Below are 20,091 nucleotides of genomic sequence, written 5' to 3' on the forward strand. Positions count from 1 at the left end.
GAATGGGTCAGGTTGGAAGGCACCACAGCAGGTCATCTGGTCTAATGTCCCTGCTCAGGCAGGACCATCCCAGAGCACAGGCACAGGATTGTGTCCAGACAGTTCTGGAACATCTCCAGTGAGGGAGACTCCAGCTCAGTCACTTCAGAGTAAAGAAGTTCTTCCTCATAGTCAGGCGGAACTTCCTGGGCATCAGTTCCTGCCTGTTCCTGTCCCATTGCTGGGCACCCAAGCAGAGCCTGGTCCCTGCTCTGACCCCTCTCTGCAGACACTGACAGACAGGGATGAGGTCCCCCCTCAGTCATCACTTCTCCAGGCTGAACAGGCCCAGCTCTCTGTTTTCCTCAGAAGAGAGATGCTGCAGTGTCCTCTGAGGCTTGGTCCCAGTAGCAGAGGTGGATTTGGCACCAGGCACATGGGAAGCATCCTTAATTGCGTCCATCAAAACAACCCAGTGTTTACTGATGCCTTTGTGTCCCACCAACCAACTGTTCTGTCTCCAGAAGAGATGCAAGAGCAGCTGGTTATTCTTTCCTTGGGTATAATGTTGAGAAGCTTCAGGTTGTTTTAAAACATTAAGAAATCTCTTGGAGCAACATATAGAGACTGAGAGAGACTTCCCATTGTGAAGGGGACTTGTGGGCCACTCTGAGGTTAACTGAAATCCAACTACAACAGATTTGCTCCAAAGCCTTATAGTCTGTCTGTAAAAGACAGAAATACTTGCTGGGAGAAATTATACCTATGAGAGCAAAACTCAGTGAAATGTCACACTGCCTAAACATATGACAGAGAAATCCATAAATTATGCTCTGTTACCTACAGTAGGAATCAGGTAAGATTGTGTACCTTTTGACAATATGAAATATATCCTATTTGTCTTTATCAGCAATTTGAACAAAAGCACAGTTAAAAATGTATGTTTTATTGGAAATTCGTGTATTTACCTCACTGACAATTACAGTTTCACTCTGGATTTGGTCTATGACATCAATTCCTTCTCCTTTTTTTTTTTTTTTTTTTGTTAACTTGCTTACAGTTTGATTTCTGCATAGCTGAACTTTGCCAGGGCAGGCAAAGTCATCTGAACATTTCAAATACTCACAAATAAATGTGAACACAACCATCCATCAAATCGATATCTTCTATACAGAAGACAGGAAATCAAGGAAAAATGTCATTTCCACTCTGCTGGAGGGGAAATTCTGAAAGGTACCTCAGCCCAAGACTGTTTCCCATCTTGCTGTCCAATAGCCAGAATACACATATGTCTTCTTAGCATGTTCTTCTCTGAGGTTTGGCCCAGGAACACAAGTGGATTTGGTACAAAGTACGCAGAAAACATCTTTAGATGTGAATGAATATGACTGCTAGCATAAATGCCAATTTTGTTTCCCCTGTAACCTGGATGGGATATTAGGATTACCCATTTTATCTGGTCTCTTTATCTCCGCAATACTAGAGAAACCAGAAGAAATCCAGCAACGTTAATCAATGTTTGAGCTCCCTGAAGGCTCCAGCCTTTTGTAGTCTCCATATGCATTAGATAGATAACACAGGTAAATTCTGAAGTGAGAGCATCTCCATAGTTTGAGGATAAAAATACCACCAGGGTTGGCCAGATCATGAGTGATTATTGGGGCAGTTGTGGCAAAGTCAAGGGTTACAAGGACTTCTGGACATTGAGAGATTGCACCTTGAGACTGGCTTCTTCCAAAAAGCCTACTTAATTTTCTAGGCAAACTTATTCTCCTCTCTCCTGGATTATTTATCCATTTCACCCTGGAATTACCAGTCAGCTCTCTCCATTCCTTGGATTCTGGGAGCCTAAGGTGGTTCAAATCCAGGGCAGTTGGCACACAGAGAAGTAAGAGTTGAAATAGTGTTGACTTCCAAATTCAAGTTGTGACTGGCCTGAACAGGAAAATCATATGCAACAATCCACTCAGGTGAGAGATGGGTCAAGAATGGAAAGTCAAATACGTGTATTTCTTCCACCATCAAACACAGGAAGAACTCAGCAGCCCTCCACAGATTTGTTAACTTTTAATCTCCCAGGACAGCTGACAGGGACAAACCTTTCCTGCATTGACAAATAATCTGAACACTGCTCCTCTGGGTGGAGAGTGCACCCTGAACCCAGGAGTTCCCACTTTAAACTTTTATTATTACTTATTATTATTATTATTACTTATCTGCCTGACTTATGTACATTGAGTCCTAAACACGGAGAAGTACATTCATGATATGTTACTATATTATAAATGTATTTTCCATTAATTTTCTTTTCATAAGTTTATTCTTATTACCCCATGATACTCCAGTATTATTTTTTGGTTTGTACTGATTGTACCTTGAACTTGGACAGAGTTTATCAATGTAATTTTATAAAACTAAGCTGCAGTCCAGCATATCACACTCAAAATGGTCTAAACAGCTCCTACCTCATGACTGCTGCAGGATAAATATTTTCTCTTGGTCTCTTTCTGAAATTTCAATCACTTGAATGAAATGGTAGCATTTAAAAAAGAGGCAGATTCTTGAAATCCAAATTACTGAGTACACTTAAGAGGAACCCTATGTTTAGTCTGTACTGGACACAGATCTGCATGTTTTCCAGGAGCATGTCATAAGCCTGCACCTTTTGTACCTATGAAGAAAAAAAATTGGTTTTATTTCCAACAAATAGTTCAGTAGATCGGGTATCAAAGACTTAAGAGCAGAACCAAAGCACTTCAATTTTCTTCAATTTGACAGAAGAAAAAGAATCACAGGAAGAGGGAAGAAAACCACAAAACCACCCTAAAAGTGAAAGCAGACTCTCAGAGTTCTTTTTCAGGAAGTTTTAATAAAATCAGGACAGTATTGTCTGTCACTCAGAGGTCTTGCAGGTCACATGAGAATAGCAGAGCATTTTTCTTCACACAGTGTGCTCCTGATGTGAGGGTATCGTTGTCAAAATGCAGACATCAGCTGCCAGACACTTTTTGACTAATAAAATGAACACAACCCAGTTGCTTGCTTCAGGTTGGAATTGTTACCTCCTGCCCCCAGATGGGATCTGTGTAGATCCACCAAGCCCAGTACTTTGATTCATCTCAAGAATTCAGTCATTGAATAATGGCCTTTAATTAAAAAAATGTATCTATTCATCTAAGATGCTTGGTGACTAATAAAGACCCTTAGGAGATGTCTAACTAGCTAGACACAAAAGAGTCTAGGGAAAAATTTAAAGACAGAACAGATCAAATGACATCTGTAATCAAATGATCATTAACAGGAGCATTTTCTGTCCTGTTGCAAATCCTGACGGATCACTGTCCTTTACCAGCTAATATGCTCTATTAATCTTATTCAAGAAACACTGTTTCACAGCAGGCTTTAAAACCAGGATAACTCCTAACTTACCAATTTAGGGGCAAAGCACTGCAGAGTTATTTGCTAAAGTGATATTTTCTAATGTTTAGGAAATTACAAGAAAGCAAGTAAATGCCCTTTTCCACTGAGGCATTGACTAAAGGCTGCTTGCACTATCTTTAGGAAGATTCCTAAAATTCATGCTTACAGCTAAATTTAACAGCACACAATCCAATGGACAGTCTGTAGAAAGCCTCTTAGCAAGGTATATATCTTTTTCCCTGTGTTGTTGTTTGGTCATCACCCTCCTATGCTCACAGGTTCTCACACAGGCTGATAACAGCCCAGGTGCTGACTCAAAGCACTGCAGGCAAACCCCATGATCTCCTTTAGGGAGTGAACTCCCTATAAAGTCTCTGTGACTACTTAAAAAAGTGGCCCATTAAACAGCAGTACTGAGACCCAAGTGACTGCCTCCAGAAACACTAAGCAGCTATCTCACTTCCACTCTTATTTGTCGACTTTCTTGAGGGCAAAGAGGCCCTGAAGAGAGACTTTGAAAAACAGACTGGGCAATCACCAATTGGATGGTGGGCAATCACCAATTGTGTGGTGATTGGTGTGAATCCATAGTTCCAGATCCTGCACCTGGGATGGGGCAACCCTGGATGTACAGACAGACTGGGGAATGAGGCTGGAAAGCAGCTGTGGGATGGGACTTGGGGTCCTGGTAAGTAGAAAGTTGGAGTCAGCAGCACCCTGGCAGCCAGGAGGGTCAGCCCTGTCCTCGGGGCATCAGGCACAACATGACCAGCTGGGCAAGGGAACGGATTGTCCCGCTCTGCTCTGCACTGGAGTGGCTTCACCTTGAATCCTGGGGGCAGTTTTGGGTTCCACAATATAAGAAACATATAAAGGTATTAGAGAGTGTCCAGAGAAGGGCAACGAGAATGGCCTTGTGAGGAGTGACTGAGGACACTTGGTCTGTTCAGCCTGGAGAAGAGGAGACTGAGGAGAGACTTCATTGCAGTTACCTCTTCTTTGTGAGGGGAAGAGGAGGGGCAGGTACAGATCTCTTCTCTGTGGTGACCAGTGACAGGACTTGAGGAAATGGCATGAAGCTGGACTGGGGGAGATTTAGGCTGGATATCAGGAAAAGGTTTTCATCAGAGTGTGGCTGAGCACTGGAACAAGCTCCCCAGGGCAGTGATTGCAGCACCAAGCCTGCCAGAGTTCAAGAAGCATTTGAACAATTCCCTCAGGAACATGGTGGGATTCTTGGGGCTCCTTTGTGCAGGGCTGGGATTTCGACTCGATGATCCTGATCGGTGCCTTCCAAATCAGGATGTTCTGATTCTGTGTTGTCTCATGAGATGTTCTTTATATGGACAGGCAAGGAAAAGCAGGTTCAGAGTATGAGTGCAACAATATCAGGTCCACTATGAAATTGACCTTTTAGCAGTACTTAAATATGTGAAGATATAATTCCATGTAAAAAAAAAAAAATCCATGAGTTTTTCATGCATAGGAAAGCTAAGCTCCTGGCAGAGAATGGTACACCAGCTACCATTTTTGGGGATTTTCTTTTTTGAGTACAGACCAAACAGGACAGAAAATAATAAGTATTGCAAGAATCTTTACACTCACTTGACTTCCAGGACAACAGAATTTCTCTGAAATTTCAAATTGACCACATTAGTAGTGGTTCTGCACACTCAGAGTCATATCAAGCAACCCCTCAGCAGTAAGGGGCAGATATAAATACAGGAGAGCACATGGCAAGAAAGAACCTGCCCTGCATTCAACCTGTCAGCTCCAAGAGGTACTGAAAGTTTCTGGACAATGAATAAGGAATATGGGAAAGGATCTGGGACTCAGGATTCTTACATAAGTAGACAAATATATGTAAGGTGGGCGAAAGTAGCAAACCTTATTGAACAAAGCTGTCCCGAGCCTCCTGAGACTCAAATTAAATAAAAGAAGCAACTCACCCTTTGACCTGGCAAACCAGGGATTCCAGGCTTGCCTTCCAGACCAGGCTCTCCCTTTAAAATTGAGAAGATTTAGAAAGTTAACAGAATAAGAAAAAACTAGTGAACTATATATGATTTCCTAGCTGTTTTGTGCTACCATTACTGCATGGCTACCTAGACAACTCTTACCTGATGGTTATGTTGTCCTGTGAGCAGAAGAGAATGAGTAAACAAGATAAAGTGACAATGCCCTGATTAAATACAGAGCACACAACTATATTTAAATTACATAATTCAAACTGGATTTACCTAAGCAACACACCTTCACAATGCCATCAATTTTACAAAAGCCAATCAACAGTGAAACACAACAAGCAATTCAAAAGAGAGGAAACACAGAGTGTTTACAAATGAGGCAGCAGTGACAGTCTGAACTGAGACATCCTGCAGAGCTGGGTCATAAAACATAACTAGAATAGGCTGCAATTTAAGTCAGAAGTAAGAATGTTGGCATATACAAACTGTTGTAAAAATTGTGTTGAAATATAAACACACATACTCAATTCTTAGTTTTCATCCAGAAAGTATTTCAGCCACGACCTTGTGGCATAACACCAGCCCCTTTGACAGCAACTAGTCCTTGACCTTCATGACATGACAGCTCACAAATTATCAGTCAGTGCCTCTCTGAGATGTGCCCATACAGCTCTTCAGGACATTAGAAATAGAAAAATGATCAGGTTCTGCATGACAACAGCCTTAAGGCAAAGTCTGCCCGTGTCCTGGTTGTCACTTCCCTGTGTTCAGACAGGCCATCCACAGCACGACACCTTCTGTCAGCAATGAAGAAAACTGGAGGCTGTGGGCACTATTTAAATATTTTGGAGCCTGAATAATGTATAAGATTTTCATATGCCTCACTCCAGCCTGAGTTTCAGCTTCTGAAATTGCAAGTAGTGAGAGAAACAACTTACTGGAGGTCCAGGAAGTCCAGGGTGGCCTTGTGGTCCTCGTGGCCCAGGCTTTCCCTACAGGAATGTTTGGGGTTTTTTTAATAAAAGTTTTAAAGTATCTTTATGAAAATGTGCATGGGCACATTAGACATGTTGACTGTCTTTACAGGACCTATACCAACACTTTCCCACAAGTCCTGAAGAACCAGTGCAGAACCAGCTGTTTTTCTCCTTAATCTCTGACTACTCAAATTTTCAGCACTCACTAGGCTGCAGACAGACTGATCCACCCACACTCAACAGGCACTTATCCGTATCTGGTTCTCTGTTTTTCACAGGTAGTAACTCTACTGAAGACACTGGGATATCCTGGGTATTCCACTAGAACTCTCTGGGGTGGTGTTTAGTAGTCGAGAACAACAGTTTTTGCATAAGCAGCTCCCACCAGCATTTCCCCCAAGCCTACAGAGGTCTGAAGGGCTTTAAAGTATCATTTACATGATGCATACAATTGGATTAAGTAACAGCTAAATGCAAAATACATATCCACCAACAAAAAAAATAAAAATTTAAATATATATATATTTTATACATTGGACTAACAGACTGACACAACGGGTATGTCCCCCTATTTGAGTGCCCAGGTTCAGAGACAAACTAGGCAAAAAATAAAATACAATTTAACATTAATGTTAATACATCCCTGTCCTTACATAATTGCATAGCTGACTCTACAGTTCATATTTCTCATTTATGTACGATTCACATCTGAAAATGGCATTGCCCTTTCTCCTTTCTTCATTATTTTTGCCATTGTAATTAGGAAAATTTATTTCTTGATGTCCTGATAATGATTCCATCCAGCTTCCCTTTAAAGCACTATTTTACAGCAAAATCTAACCTAACAGGCAACAGAATTACATTAAAATATTCTTTCAATGAAAGAAGAGATTTTGAGTCTCTCTTACTTCCTCTCCTTTTAGGCCTTCAATATGCACCTGCAATGGAAATACAGAGTCATAAAGGATGGAAAGAGTAAATACAAGGCAGAAGGTGCCAGAGGTATCATGGGCCCCCACAGGGTATTTTTCTACCCTTGCTGTTCCTTCAAGTTGCATGATAACTCCTACAGCTCCTCATATCCTCTTGCAGGCTGGGAGATGCTTTCTATTTAAAGAGCTCAGACTATCACAAGGTTTTCTCTCACCTGTGAAGTGATTTGAGTGGCTGTATAAACAGGAAGAACTTAATTAATTATCTCATTATATAAATAAGTTAGTAAATTCCCCAGATCTTGTTTTATTCCAAATCACAAAGATCTATTGAGTGCAGAAGGAATCACATAACAAGCAGACTGGCTGGGGATATGCTCCATCAGTTAAACTCATTTTCAGATGTTATACACATCTTTCAAAATTTCTTGGTAATTGCTGTCCCATCATTAATATCACATTTGAACAGCACAGCAAAATGTTCTTAACCAAACAGCCAGGTTTTTTTCATAGTTTTCTAATTCCTTTACTTTCTACCACATTCTGAGTAAGGGAAAGCCTGCTGACTTTCCCACAATTACCAGGGAGCCTCTCATTCCTGTCTATAGTTGAAGAGTGCTATTTCCTAATTTTAACCCTTTTCTGTTTTGTTTTTTTTTTTTTTTTTTTAAGGTTAAAGGGATACTACCTAACTGCTTTTTTACCAGCCCATACTGAACTCAGTTCTAGACCTCTCCTCTGCATACTTAGTGGTAAATCTTTCTCCATTCACCCAGAGATAACCTCTTCATACAGACAGTACTAGTCTCTGGACATCCTTACATATCTGCCGGAGTTGTCTCTGGCATCAGTGAAGGCAGAGGGATGCACAAAGGATGTTAATCTAGTGCCACAATAAAGATAAGCCCCACTCTTCTCTTTTCTGTTTCATTTTTTCATGAGTGCTTTCCTGATTTCAGAACATCAAGTTCTAGCTGTTTTAATATTCCACCAGGACTTTTCCAGATCCAAGCTAAGGAAAGAACATTCCCTCTCATCAGAAACTGCCTTTTTCTTCTCCTGCCCCAACTCTTACACTTAGTCCATATCAAAGACACTCAGCTACTCAATACTGAAAGTTCATTTGCTTTTATAACTTGCCCAGGCTCTATGTACCAAAGGCCACTTAGAATCAACAACTGTCAGAAACCACACAGTCCTGTCACAGTATTGCTCTGTCTGATGCAATTGAGGCAATGCTTTCCTTCATTGCCTCAAGTCCTGGTCTTCACACTTCACAATCTCCCAGAATTGTGGAAGAGCATCTCCTCATTGGAACCTGTCACATGCCTTCTTCAAAAGTCTTTTCTTTTAAAAACTTCTTTAAAAAAAATATTTAAGAACATCTCTCAGTGACATCCTCCCAACCTGCATTTCTACTTCTCATGCAATAATGCTACAAAGTCTGGGAAAGCTAAAAAAAAATTCTTACTTTAGTGCCAGGCAATCCTGGAAGTCCTGGTTCACCCTGCAGGGAAACAAGAAAGAAATGAAAAAACATACATAGAACACAACATGGCACAATACACAACAGTGCAAAGTAAAAGCAACATCCTGAGCATATTTTCTGATTGTTGTTGTACATTCTTATTTTCAATAACCATCTCATAATTAATAGATCTGGACATACAATCTCAGTTAACTCTTTTCTCTGCTCCTGCAGAAACTGGTTGTGGCCTGTCTTACTGTGATGTTTTACATACATTTTAATAATATTCAGTGACTTAAAATGAATGATGCATTGGATGCACAATAGCATTAGATTTGTGCTTCAAAAAAATCTTGTATTTGCTCTGTACACTTACCACACAAACAAACTGTTTGATGCTTAGATTCCTAAGAACCCCAAGGAGATGGATATTAAGGAGGTCAAAACACTTTTATTTGTTATCAACCAAAATAACTGCAAAAAAAAGTGAGAAATGGTACCATTTCCCCCAAGTCATTTTATAGAACAATTCACGCCATAGTGGTTGTGGAACACTGGGATGCTACATCCTCTTCCCATGATTTATTGCCATCTGGGTTATCAATTTGTTCCAGTTCATTTTTCTCCAGCAATGTCCACCATTTATTATGCTCCAAGATTGTGCATACAGAAGGTTTATCCTTTACTTTAGGCACAGACTGGTGTTACATTTATCACACAGCTTCCCTCTACACTCTATTTCTTCATTACTCATGTAGGTCTCTGAATGACCCAGCATATATTTCATGTATTTTCTCCTAAGTTCAATTACTCTTTGTTATTTATTCAGAGCATCATAGAATAGGTTGGGTTGGAAGGGATCCTTAAGATAGAATCACTGAAACATTAAGGTTGAAAAGACTTCGAAGGCCATTGAGCTTAACCTTTGACTGAACACCACCATGGCAACAAGACCAGAGCACTGAGTGCCACATCCAGTTGTTCACTGAACACTTCCAGAGATGCTGACTCCACCACCTCCCTGGGCAGAACCTTGCAATGCCTGACAAACCTTTCAGTCAACAAATTCTTTCTGCTTTCCAACTTTAATGTTCCCTGGCATAGCTGGAGGCCATTTTCTCTTGTCCTGTTGCTGTTTGTCTGGGAATAGAGACCAATCCCAACCTGGCTACAGCCGCTTGCCAGGGAGGCTGTAAAGAGCAGTAAGGTCCCCCCTAAGTCATCTTTTCCCCAGAATATACCCAGCTCCCACAGCAGCTCTTCATAGGATTTACCCTTTAGACCCTTCATCAACTCCACTGCCCTTCTCTGGCAACAATCTTGGCACCTCAACCCCTTTCTTTTCATAAGGTGCCCAGAACTGAATGAAGATTTCTACCCAGTGTGCAGCACAGAGGGACTGTCACTGCCCTGGTCCTGCTGGCCACTACAGTGCTGACACAGAAGGCCAGGAGGCCACCAGCCTCCTTGCCCACATGGGTACATGCCAGCTCACGGACAGCCTCTGTCAGCCAGAACCTCCAGGGACTTTCCCACTGGGCAGATTTCCAGCCACTCTGCCCCAGCTGTGGCACTGCAGGGGCTTGCTGTGACACAAGGGTGGGACCCAGGCCTGGCTCTTCTTGAAACTCATCCTGCTGGCCTCACACCATCCATCCAGCCTGTGAACATCCCCTCAACAGAGCCTTCTTACCCTGCAGTACATTGACAATCCTACCCAACTTAGTGCCATCACAAATTTACTACTAAGGGTACCCTCAATGCCCTTGTTCACATCAGGACAGACACTGAACGGGACTGGACCCAGGGGACACCACTAGTGACCAGAAACCACCTGAACGTGGCACCATTCACAGCCACTCTCTGTTCCCGGCCATCCTGACAGTTCCTAACCCAGCAAAGAGTGCCCCTGCCCAAGCCCTGGGCTGACAGCTTTTCCAGGACTCTGCTGTGGGAGATGGAGTCAAAGGCTTTGCTTGAGTCCAGGGACACTCCATGCACAGCTTTTCCCTCAGCCCTGAGGAGGGCCACTTTACTGCCCAAAAGACATCACGTTGGTCAGGCAGGACCTGCCTTTCCAAACCCACACTGACTGGACCTGATCCCTTGGTTGTCCTCTCTGAGCCATGTGATCCCCCTCATGATGACCTGTACTAGAACCATACTGGGCCCTGAGGTCAGGATGACAGACCTGCAATTCCCTGCATCCTCCCCGTGGCCCTTCTTGGGCATGGATGTCACACTGCCACCTCCAGTCAAGTGGGACCCTGGTGACTGCTCAGTATTGATAATAAAGGATAGAGAGCAGCTTAGGGACCTCATCTGCAGCTCCCTGAGCCCCCTTGGGAGACTCCCAGCCAGCCCCGACAGACTTGTCGGTGTCTCAGTGGCTCTAGAGGTCACTAATGACTTCCTGCAGAATTGCAGGGGTCTGGTCAGCTCCCTGTCCCTTGTCTGCTGGCTCAGGGGTCTGCTTGTCTTTGGCATAAACAGTCTGCTATTGAAGGTTGAGACAAAGAAGGCATTAGGTAGGGAAAACTTTTCCTCATCCTCTGTGAACATATTCCCCTCTGCATCAAATAAAGAATTTTTCTTGGCTTGTTTGGGTCAGTTTAAATAATGAAGGAGGCTGCAATTTGAGTCCATGGGAAAACCCTCTTTTTAAGTTAGGCTGAGCAGGAGCTCGCACCCATGATCCTCCAGTTCAGCTATTCAAATTACTAGTAGAAAGGTCTAAGTTCCCTGTGTTGTCATTGGATAATTTTTGCTGCATTATTTGTAATATTCCAAATCACTCTTTCCTGTTGGATCCTTTGCTCAGACCCCGCCCTAACCCCACCCCTTTCTGAAATGTATAAGTGTCTCTGCAGATTCCAGATCCTGGCTTTTTCTGGTTCATTCCTTGTGCTATGGATGCTGTTAGGTTTGTTGTTTTGCTGTTACATTAAAGTTGCTTTTCCAAATAACTGGCTCAAGCAGTCTCTCTCATCAAAGTTGCCAGGGCTGGTTCTCAGGGAAGCTACTGGTCAAACATCAGGGCTAGAACCAGAAGGCTTAATTGGCCCTCCGGTGTTGTTGATCTTTGTAGACAGACATTTTTCTTGTCTTTTACAGTAGTGGCCAGATGAAGTGCTACTGGAGCTTTTGCCTTCCTGATTATCCTTCTACATGAGGTGGGCCCAAGGGTTGGAACACATGGTGGGCTGGGTGGGAAAAGCAGTTTGGCAGGGCACAGGGCTTCTCTGGGGATGTTTAGAGGACAAACTCGGGGGAGACAAAGGAGTGCTGCAAATCACTGGGACACAAGTGTAGTCAAAGTAGAGGGGCAAAGGCCTAAGAAAGCAACATCTCGATGGAAACCCCCAGACCTCTGAGACAAGGGGCAGCCGTGTGCACCAGGCCTTTGTGACTCGTGGTTCCATCGTGCCCGAAGGCCATTGTGACACAGGTCCATGTGGAGATGCAGAGGACTTTTATAGGGCCAAACCCCTCGTTGTCACTCTCAGGAGAACAGCTCTCTGAGGAGGCAGCAGTTCTCTCACAAGGCAGCAGCTCCTGAGGAGGAAGCAGCTCTCCTGGGTGCCCTTGGCCAGTGTTTGTCAGAGCACAGCTAAGATGTCCAAGAGACAGGAAGCGAATGCCCACTGCCAGCCCCGTGAGGGGCAGCCGCTGCTGTCCAAGCGGTGACAGGTGAGGGACAGGAAGGGAGGGAAAGGCTGCGGTGGGTCCTGGGGGAGGGCTGGGGGCAGAGAGCAGCAGCCAGGCCTGGCTCCAGGCCTTGCTCTGGGGAGGAGCCGGTGCCAGGATGGCCTGGGTGAGGGAATGGCCCAGAGACAGCGAGCGCAGCTGGGAACCCAGCCTGGCCTGGCTGCCATGGTCAGCGCTGCCCTTAGGGCCAGGGCTGAGTTTGCAACTATGTTGATGGAGACAGCTGCCTCCATCAACCACCTCCTCCTGCTTCTCACAGGTGACTCACAGGCAGCCACAAGCAGCTCTGCAGGTCAGCTGGACAACCATCACGCCCCTCCACGGGGACAAACTGCTCCCCAGACCAGTCACCTCAGGGAGCCTCCCAGGACATTACACACAGGAGGGCAGTCTGGAAAGGGGGCACTCAGTGCCCCTCAGTGGCACAGTCACACGGCCACCAAGATTGTCCGTGTCAGACTTGCCGCCTCTCCACGGCCCTCCATTGACTGGGTCACCTCCGTTCCAAGAGCACATGCCAAGAGCAGCCTCAGCAGGGATCAAGCTGCCCTCTCTGCCAGCAGCCCCAGCAGCCTCTGGGTCTTCTCCCAGAGGCAGAGCATGGTGCACAGGCCCTGCAGGCAGTACCCACCGAGACCTAGTGCCACCTTCTCCATGGGGCACTCGGGCTGCTTATTGGGCCTGGGAAACACCGTCCCCAGACAGCTCAGCTGAAAGGCTCTGGCAAGGGTCACCAGCAAGGCAGGGCCATCGCCTGCCACCCCTGCGACGGGGAGGTGGCACGCTGCTCTACACAGAGACCCAGCCTGCCTGGAACCATCTGAAGCATACCGAGATGGAGGAGCTCACTGAGGTGCAGGAAGAGCAGAGTGGCAATTCAGAGGCCTTGCCCCATGCCTGTGTGAAGACAGGTCCACCAAATCCACCTGGACCCAGAAGCATTCAAATGTCTGCCAAAATGCAAATGCAGAGTCCCAGGTGATGCCCAGTGCTCTTGGCTCGACCAAAGATGCCACAGAAGAGACTGGAAACTCTTCTGAGCTCCTGTCTCCTGCCCAATTGGCAGAGCAGCAGTCTGTTTGCAGCCCTGGGACAGTTTTGCAAAAGAGCCAGAGGAAAAGTGGGAGGAGGAAGAACTCCCAGAAACAGAGGCTGCAGGAGACAGGGACAGCAATCCGCAGTGCACATCCCTTGCCCTCTTGAAAGAGAAAGAGGGAGAGGCAGGAGCTTCTGCTGTGGACAAAGATCCCTGGGACAAGTGGCAGAATGGGCTTTTGCCTGAGGAATGCTCAGACTTCTCAGCTTCTCCCTCATCTGGAAGCCCCTGTGACGACAGGGAAACTCATCAGCTGCCCAAGCAAACTGCACGTGGCAAACTGCTGTGCGCAGGGCCTGAGGATGCTTCAAAGCATCTTCTGAATTTTGAGGCAGAGGAGCTGGAGAAGTTGGAGGAAGACATCCTCTCCTGCCTGGATGCAGAAAGTCCCTCGGGCCAGCATAGCTTTTGCAGCTGGACCATAGACTCTTCAAGAGAGACTGAAAACAACACACAGCTCGTGCCTCCCAACCTGTTTGAAGAGATGTGGTCTCTCTTTAACAACAAGGATGCGCTGTCCATGGACACTCGGCTAGACCAGCCGCTGGCAAAGTGGGAGGAAGAAGAGCTCCTTGACAGAGACAGTGCAGGAGAGGGGACAGTGAACCAGAGAGCGAGTTGTCCCTCCCACTGCAAGAGGAGGGAGCGGAGCCAGCAGCTTCTCACCTGGACAGCGATCCCTGTGACGAGGGGCACAGTGAGCATCTTCCTACAGCACTTGCCAAGGACACAAATACGTCTGTGGTTTGTGTCTCGACTGCCGATCCCTCGGACGAGGCTGACAAAGCAGGCATGGAGGCTGGCTGTGCCCAGGCCGCCCCTCCCCAGGAAAAGCCCTGCGGGGATGAGCCGCCGGCAGGACCTTGCCCGGTGCCTGCCCAGCCCCTGGCACGCCGCGTTCCTGCTTGCCCCGCTGGCAGCGCAGCCGTCCCGCAGCCCCCGGCCCCACGGCCATGGCGCTCCATGGCCAAGACGGCCGGGCGGGCTCTGCGCCGCCTTTTCTCCTTCAGCTGCCTCAGGGGGCAGCCGGAGGAGTGAGCCCGGGGCCAGCAGCAGGCGGATTCCCATGATGAGTACTCACCCTTAGGCAACCACTTGCCAAATTAGGTTCTGCCTCCAGTCCAAATCCCTCAGCCCCAGGACAGCAGCGAGGCAGCCTGGTCGAGGAGAGTCGGCTGAGGATGGAAGCGCTGTCTTGTAGAATCAATCCACAGAAGTTGTTTTTAGGGCTGAGGGTGCATCCCCACCCTGCTCCCAACCCTGCATTCGGAGCTGAGAAATGTTCCATGGGCCTCAGAATTGCAGGCAAAGGTAAGCACTGCCACTCTCCTTTTACATGGCAAATAGGAAAACACCTCCCTTGGATGCCCACATCAAGGACTGGAGAAAGGTGTGTACTCTGAAAGAATGACCTGGAGCCCTCATCTCCACAAGAACCACAGAGACCTCCAGCCTGGACATGCACATGGTAAGAAAAGACTGACATGATGCTGCTGGAACCAAGAATCTTGGACTGTCTTCTGCTCCATCTTTGTCCCATCCCCTCTGCTCCCACTTTCCTTCTCAACCTCTTCTTTTGTCCTTACTATCTCTCTTCCTCCCATTTATTGTTAAATAAAATCTCTGCTGTGGACTTTGGTCGATAGATGGTCTCACTGGCACCTTCATTCAAACATAAGGATCTTTCCCTAATTGCATCTCAAAAAGGGCACACATCTGCACACAGCATTTGAGATGTGGCCTCCCCAGTGCCCAGCACGGAGGGACAATCATTTCCCTGTTCCTGCTGGCCACACTAGTGCTGACAAAGAATTCCAGGAGACCACCGGGCTTCCTGCGCACCTGGGCACTTGCCAGCTCAAGTCCAGCTGCTGTCAGCCAGTATCCCCAGGGCCTCTCCTGCTGGGCAGATTTCCAGCCACTCTCTCTCCAGCCTGGGGCACTGCAGGGGCTTTTGGGACGTGAAGGCAGCACCCAGGCCTGGCTCTTCTGGAAACTCAGCATCACACCATCTATCCAGCCTATCCACATCCCGGCCAGAGAGCCTTCCTATCCTTCAGCATGTTGACACTCCCACCCAGCTTGGTAGTGTCACAAATTTACTACTCAGGGTACCGCCAATGTCCCTGTCTACATCCACAGGACAGACACTGAACAGGACTGGGCCCAGGGACACCTTAGTGACTGTACACAAACTCAATGCAGCTCCATTCACAGCCACTCTCTGGACACGGCCATCCTGACAGTTCCTAACCCAGCAAAGAGTGCCCCTGCCCAAGCCCTGGGATGACGGCTGTGGGAGATGGGGTCAAAGGCTTTGCTTGAGTCCAGGGACACTCCATGCACAGCTTTTCCCTCAGCCCTGAGGAGGGCCACTTGCTGCTCAAAGGACATCACGTTGGTCAGGCAGGACCTGCCTTTCCAAACCCACACTGACTGGACCTGATCCCTTGGTTGTCCTCTCTGAGCCATGTGATCCCCCTCATGATGACCTGCACCAGAACCATACTGGGCCCTGAGGTCAGGATGACAGACCTGCAATTCCCTGCATCCTCCCTGTAGCCCTTCTTGGGCATTGATGTCACACTGCCACCTCCAGTCAAGTGGGACCCTGGCGACTGCTCAGTATTGATAATAAAGGATAGAGAGCAGCCTAGCAACCTCATCTGCAGCTCCCTGAGCCCCCTTGGGAGACTCCCAGCCAGCCCCACAGACTTGTCGGTGTCTTAATGGCTCTACAGGTCACTAATGACTTCCTGTAGAATTGCAGGGGTCTGGTCAGCTCCCTGTCCCTTGTCTGCTGGCTCAGGGGTCTGCTTGTCTTCAGCATAAACAATCTGCTATTGAAGGTTGAGACAAAGAAGGCATTAAGTAGGGAAGACTTTTCCTTATCCTCCATGACCATGTTCCCCTCTGATGAAGATTTTTCTTGGCCTGTTTGGGTCAGTTTAAATAATGAAGGATACTTCAATTTTAGCCCCAGCCGTCCCGCAGCCCCGGCCCCACGGCCATGGTGCTCCATGGCCAAGAGGGCCCGGAGGGCTCTGTGTGGCCTTTTCTCCTTCAGCTGCCTCAGGGGGCAGCCGGAGGAGTGAGCCCGGGGCCAGCAGCAGGCGGATTCCCATGATGAGTACTCACCCTTAGGCAACCACTTGCTAAGGTAGCTCCTGCCAGCCCCAGCCCGGCATCCATAAGAAATTAGCAAGGCAACATTGTCAGAGAGAGCCGGCTGAGGAAGGCACTGCCTAGTAAAATCCGACACAAGTTGACTTTAGGCCCGGTCTACCTTGGTGGGGTTGCGTCCCCACCCTGCTCCCAAGGCTGCATTCAGAGCTGAGAAATGCACTGTGGGCCTCAGCATTGCAGGCAAAGGAAGGCGTCCTCCTTTCACATGGCAAATAGGAAAACACCTCCCTGGATACCCACAACAAGGACTGGAGACAGGTGTGAACCCTCCACAAGAACCATGGAGACCCCAAGCACATGGTAAGGAAAGACTGACATAACACCACTGGAACCAAGTATCTTCTTGGACTGTCTTCTGCTTCATCTCTCTCCTAACCCCCTCTGCCTCCACTTCCCTTCTCACCCTCCTCTTCTGTATTCCTTTCTACCTCTCTTCCTCCCATTTATTGTTAAATAAAATCCCTGTTGTTAACTTTGGTAGATGGTCCCATTGGCTCCTTAATTTGGGCTTACTAATCTCAGTCTCAGCAGGGCCACACATCTGCACACAGCACTTGAAGTGTGGCCTCCCCAGTGCCCAGCACAGAGGTACAGTCACCACCCTGGTCCTGCTGGCCACACCAGTGCTGACACAGAATTCCTGGAGACCACTGGCCTTCTTGCCCATCTAGGCACTTGCCAGCTCATGTTTGGCCACTGTCAGCCAACACTCCCAGAGCCTTTCCAACTGGGCAGCTTTCCAGCCACTCTGCCACAGCCTGGGGCACTGCAGGACTTTGCTGTGGCCAAAGTGACAACCCAGAACTTTGCTTTGTTGATCCTGATACCATTGGCCTTGGCCCATCAATCCAAAATATCTGGTTCCACCCCTGTGCTTCAAGCAGACGTGCCACCCAGTAGATCAGATTGCCCAGGCTCCCATCCAAATAGGCCTATTCCAAAAAGAGCTCATGTTACGTGAGAAGTAGTGAAAAGATACACACCAGCCCCTCTGAAAATATCAGACCAAGGAGACAAACATTTTCTGGAAGCACCAGTTGCAACTGGTTCAGAAATATGAATGAAGTGATCAAGACTGGATCAGTACTGCAGGAAGAAAATAGTGGGAATTGCTTCCAATCTCTGCATTCTTGGGATAAGGGTCACTGACTTAATCCAGAGGAGAAAAAGAGAAAGAAATCCAGAACTGGCCATGCCTTTCCAGTCCTGGGTCGGAAATACCAAAACCACAGCATCATCTCTAACAGAGAGGGAAACATAAGGCTGCCCTGAATATTTGAACAACTCTGAAAAATAACAAGGTCAAAATTGCTGTTGAGAGAAGTGAATAATTATTTTGCATGTAGGAGGCTCAGAGGCATTTTGTTGTCACTTTCTGAGTCAATTCCACATCTCCTGTGTGAGAAAAACAGTTTCTACACAAACATATTGACATTTCTACCCACATTTCTTAGATGAGGAAGATTCCTGACCCACACTACAGTCTATTTCCTTCCATTCTCACTATCAGCATTAAACTAAGAGCAGAGGAGTCATAAACAGATACATTTTAATGCTCACACCCATTTCAGACTGAAGCCATGTCAGAAAAGTGAAATATTTAAATATATATAAACTTTTGTTATATAAAAATGAGATAAATATTAGTCCAACAGCCCTGATATTTCCAGCACTGAGGGCCCCAGGAAGAATTAACAAATGTGTTTCTAAATCCACTTTATGCATCCCATCCCAACTTACCTTGTCTCCTTTGGTCCCACTAGCACCAGGAGGGCCAGGGCTGCCAGGAGGGCCCTATAAAGAGGTAAAATTGAGAGAAAAGTCTTTGTTTCTAAAGTGCAGGAGAAACATAAGGCTGCAGGTATTGGCAGCACAAACAGTGATGTCCTATTGCACTGGGCAGGAACTAACAGAACACATGAGCCTGCTTTGACTCTGCTGCACAGAGAGAGGAAAGAGAATAAGAATGGAGATGCCACAGCAGCCACAATAACACCAATCCAATTTCAGCTGGTTCAGAAGAATTGCAGTTCAGTGAGTATATCAGCGTCAAACACAAAATCTAGTATAAAATTCAGGCATGAAGATTTACCCCCTTCTAAGTCGCTAGACATGAAAAAGGAAGAAATGCTTCAGAAAACCCAATTTCTGTAATAGGGTTTCACTTGGAGAAATTGTTCCTTTGAAGTACTAAACAAAAAGGATCCATTTTGACATCCCTCTGCATTTTCCTACTTCATCTACATTTGCTGCAAGTATAAACCAGTTCTTTATCCATCTGTAACACCGGAAAACATTTCCATCTTGCAAGGATAGTGATAAACACTAACTAGACACACACTTCTTGGTACAAGGCAAACTGCAGCTGAGGAACAGAGCAGGATGCACATGCTGCACCCTGGAGGTATTAGGCTCAAGGGTGGCAGTGATTAGCTGCATGGCTTTTGGCAAATCACTTCTGTCCTCTGCTTCCTATTTTGTCCTTTGCTATTTGGACCAGAAGGTCCTTGGAAGAAAAGGATGCTTCTCATTAGGTATCATTCCCTGGGTAATGAAAACAGTCTTGTGGAATCTACAGATAGTGGTTTTAGACAAAGCAGTGTGTGTCTGATCAGCAGAAATGTACTGATCTTCTAGGCCATTTTCTGTTTTCTTTTTGTTCTAAAAATATAAATAGTTCCAAGCAATTTTTTTATTGAAAACAAACCCAATATATTAAATCCAGTTCTCTTCCTTTCCTGTTGTGGGCTTAAACAACTGAATTCTTCTGAGTGCTTTCTTATGTATTTAATGAAAATTAAGACAAACATTTAGACTGTCATGTTTAAAGAACTGGCATTTCCTGTGAGTGTAAGTTGCATTCTAGTTTAATTCTAAAAGCAAACAAACAAAAAAAAGAAAACTGTACCAAAGATCCTCAGAACAGGGACATGATTGGGTACTGCCATGATTCAGCAACCACCCAGGATAAGTCTCAGTTTTAGGGTCAACTACCACTCTTTCCAAAGAAACACTTCCAGTTTTTGAGTATTTGCCACATACCTGTTTCCCCTCCAGACCTGGCTTTCCAGGGAATCCATCCAGGCCTCTGTCTCCCTGGAAAAAGAAGAGAAAGAACAACTATAATTTAAATTTGTGCTGTTTAGGTCACTGCCTTGAAGGTGATGCCCATACTATCTGCTCCAAGAGTAATGAATAAGGAGAGGAAATCCAGCCAGTCCCATAGAGAAAATAGCTGAAATTCCTACATCTCTACCATGAAAAGTTGCTGCAACCAAAAGCAGGTGTGTGCTAGCTTTCCATGTTGGCATCCTTCCTCTGCCTGCTGAGGTGAGTTTGTGTAAACTGGACAATGTGC

The 20,091-nt window shown here is 46.2% G+C and overlaps 1 protein-coding gene across 1 annotated transcript in view; it reads right to left on the reverse strand.

The window, feature by feature from the left end:
- Positions 1–20,091, reverse strand: part of COL22A1 (collagen type XXII alpha 1 chain) — a 232,096-nt gene that overhangs the window by 82,835 nt on the left and 129,170 nt on the right. Inside the window, exons 18-23 of the mRNA XM_063174607.1 lie at positions 19,776–19,829; positions 18,474–18,527; positions 8,747–8,782; positions 7,252–7,281; positions 6,305–6,358; positions 5,349–5,402 (exon numbers count right to left, since the gene is read on the reverse strand). Coding sequence (XP_063030677.1) covers positions 5,349–5,402; positions 6,305–6,358; positions 7,252–7,281; positions 8,747–8,782; positions 18,474–18,527; positions 19,776–19,829 — 282 coding nt within the window. The remainder of the gene's footprint in view (positions 1–5,348; positions 5,403–6,304; positions 6,359–7,251; positions 7,282–8,746; positions 8,783–18,473; positions 18,528–19,775; positions 19,830–20,091) is intronic.

The sequence above is a fragment of the Melospiza melodia genome, chromosome 1, assembly GCF_035770615.1.
Source record: "Melospiza melodia melodia isolate bMelMel2 chromosome 1, bMelMel2.pri, whole genome shotgun sequence".
In the NCBI taxonomy this organism is placed as follows: domain Eukaryota; kingdom Metazoa; phylum Chordata; class Aves; order Passeriformes; family Passerellidae; genus Melospiza; species Melospiza melodia.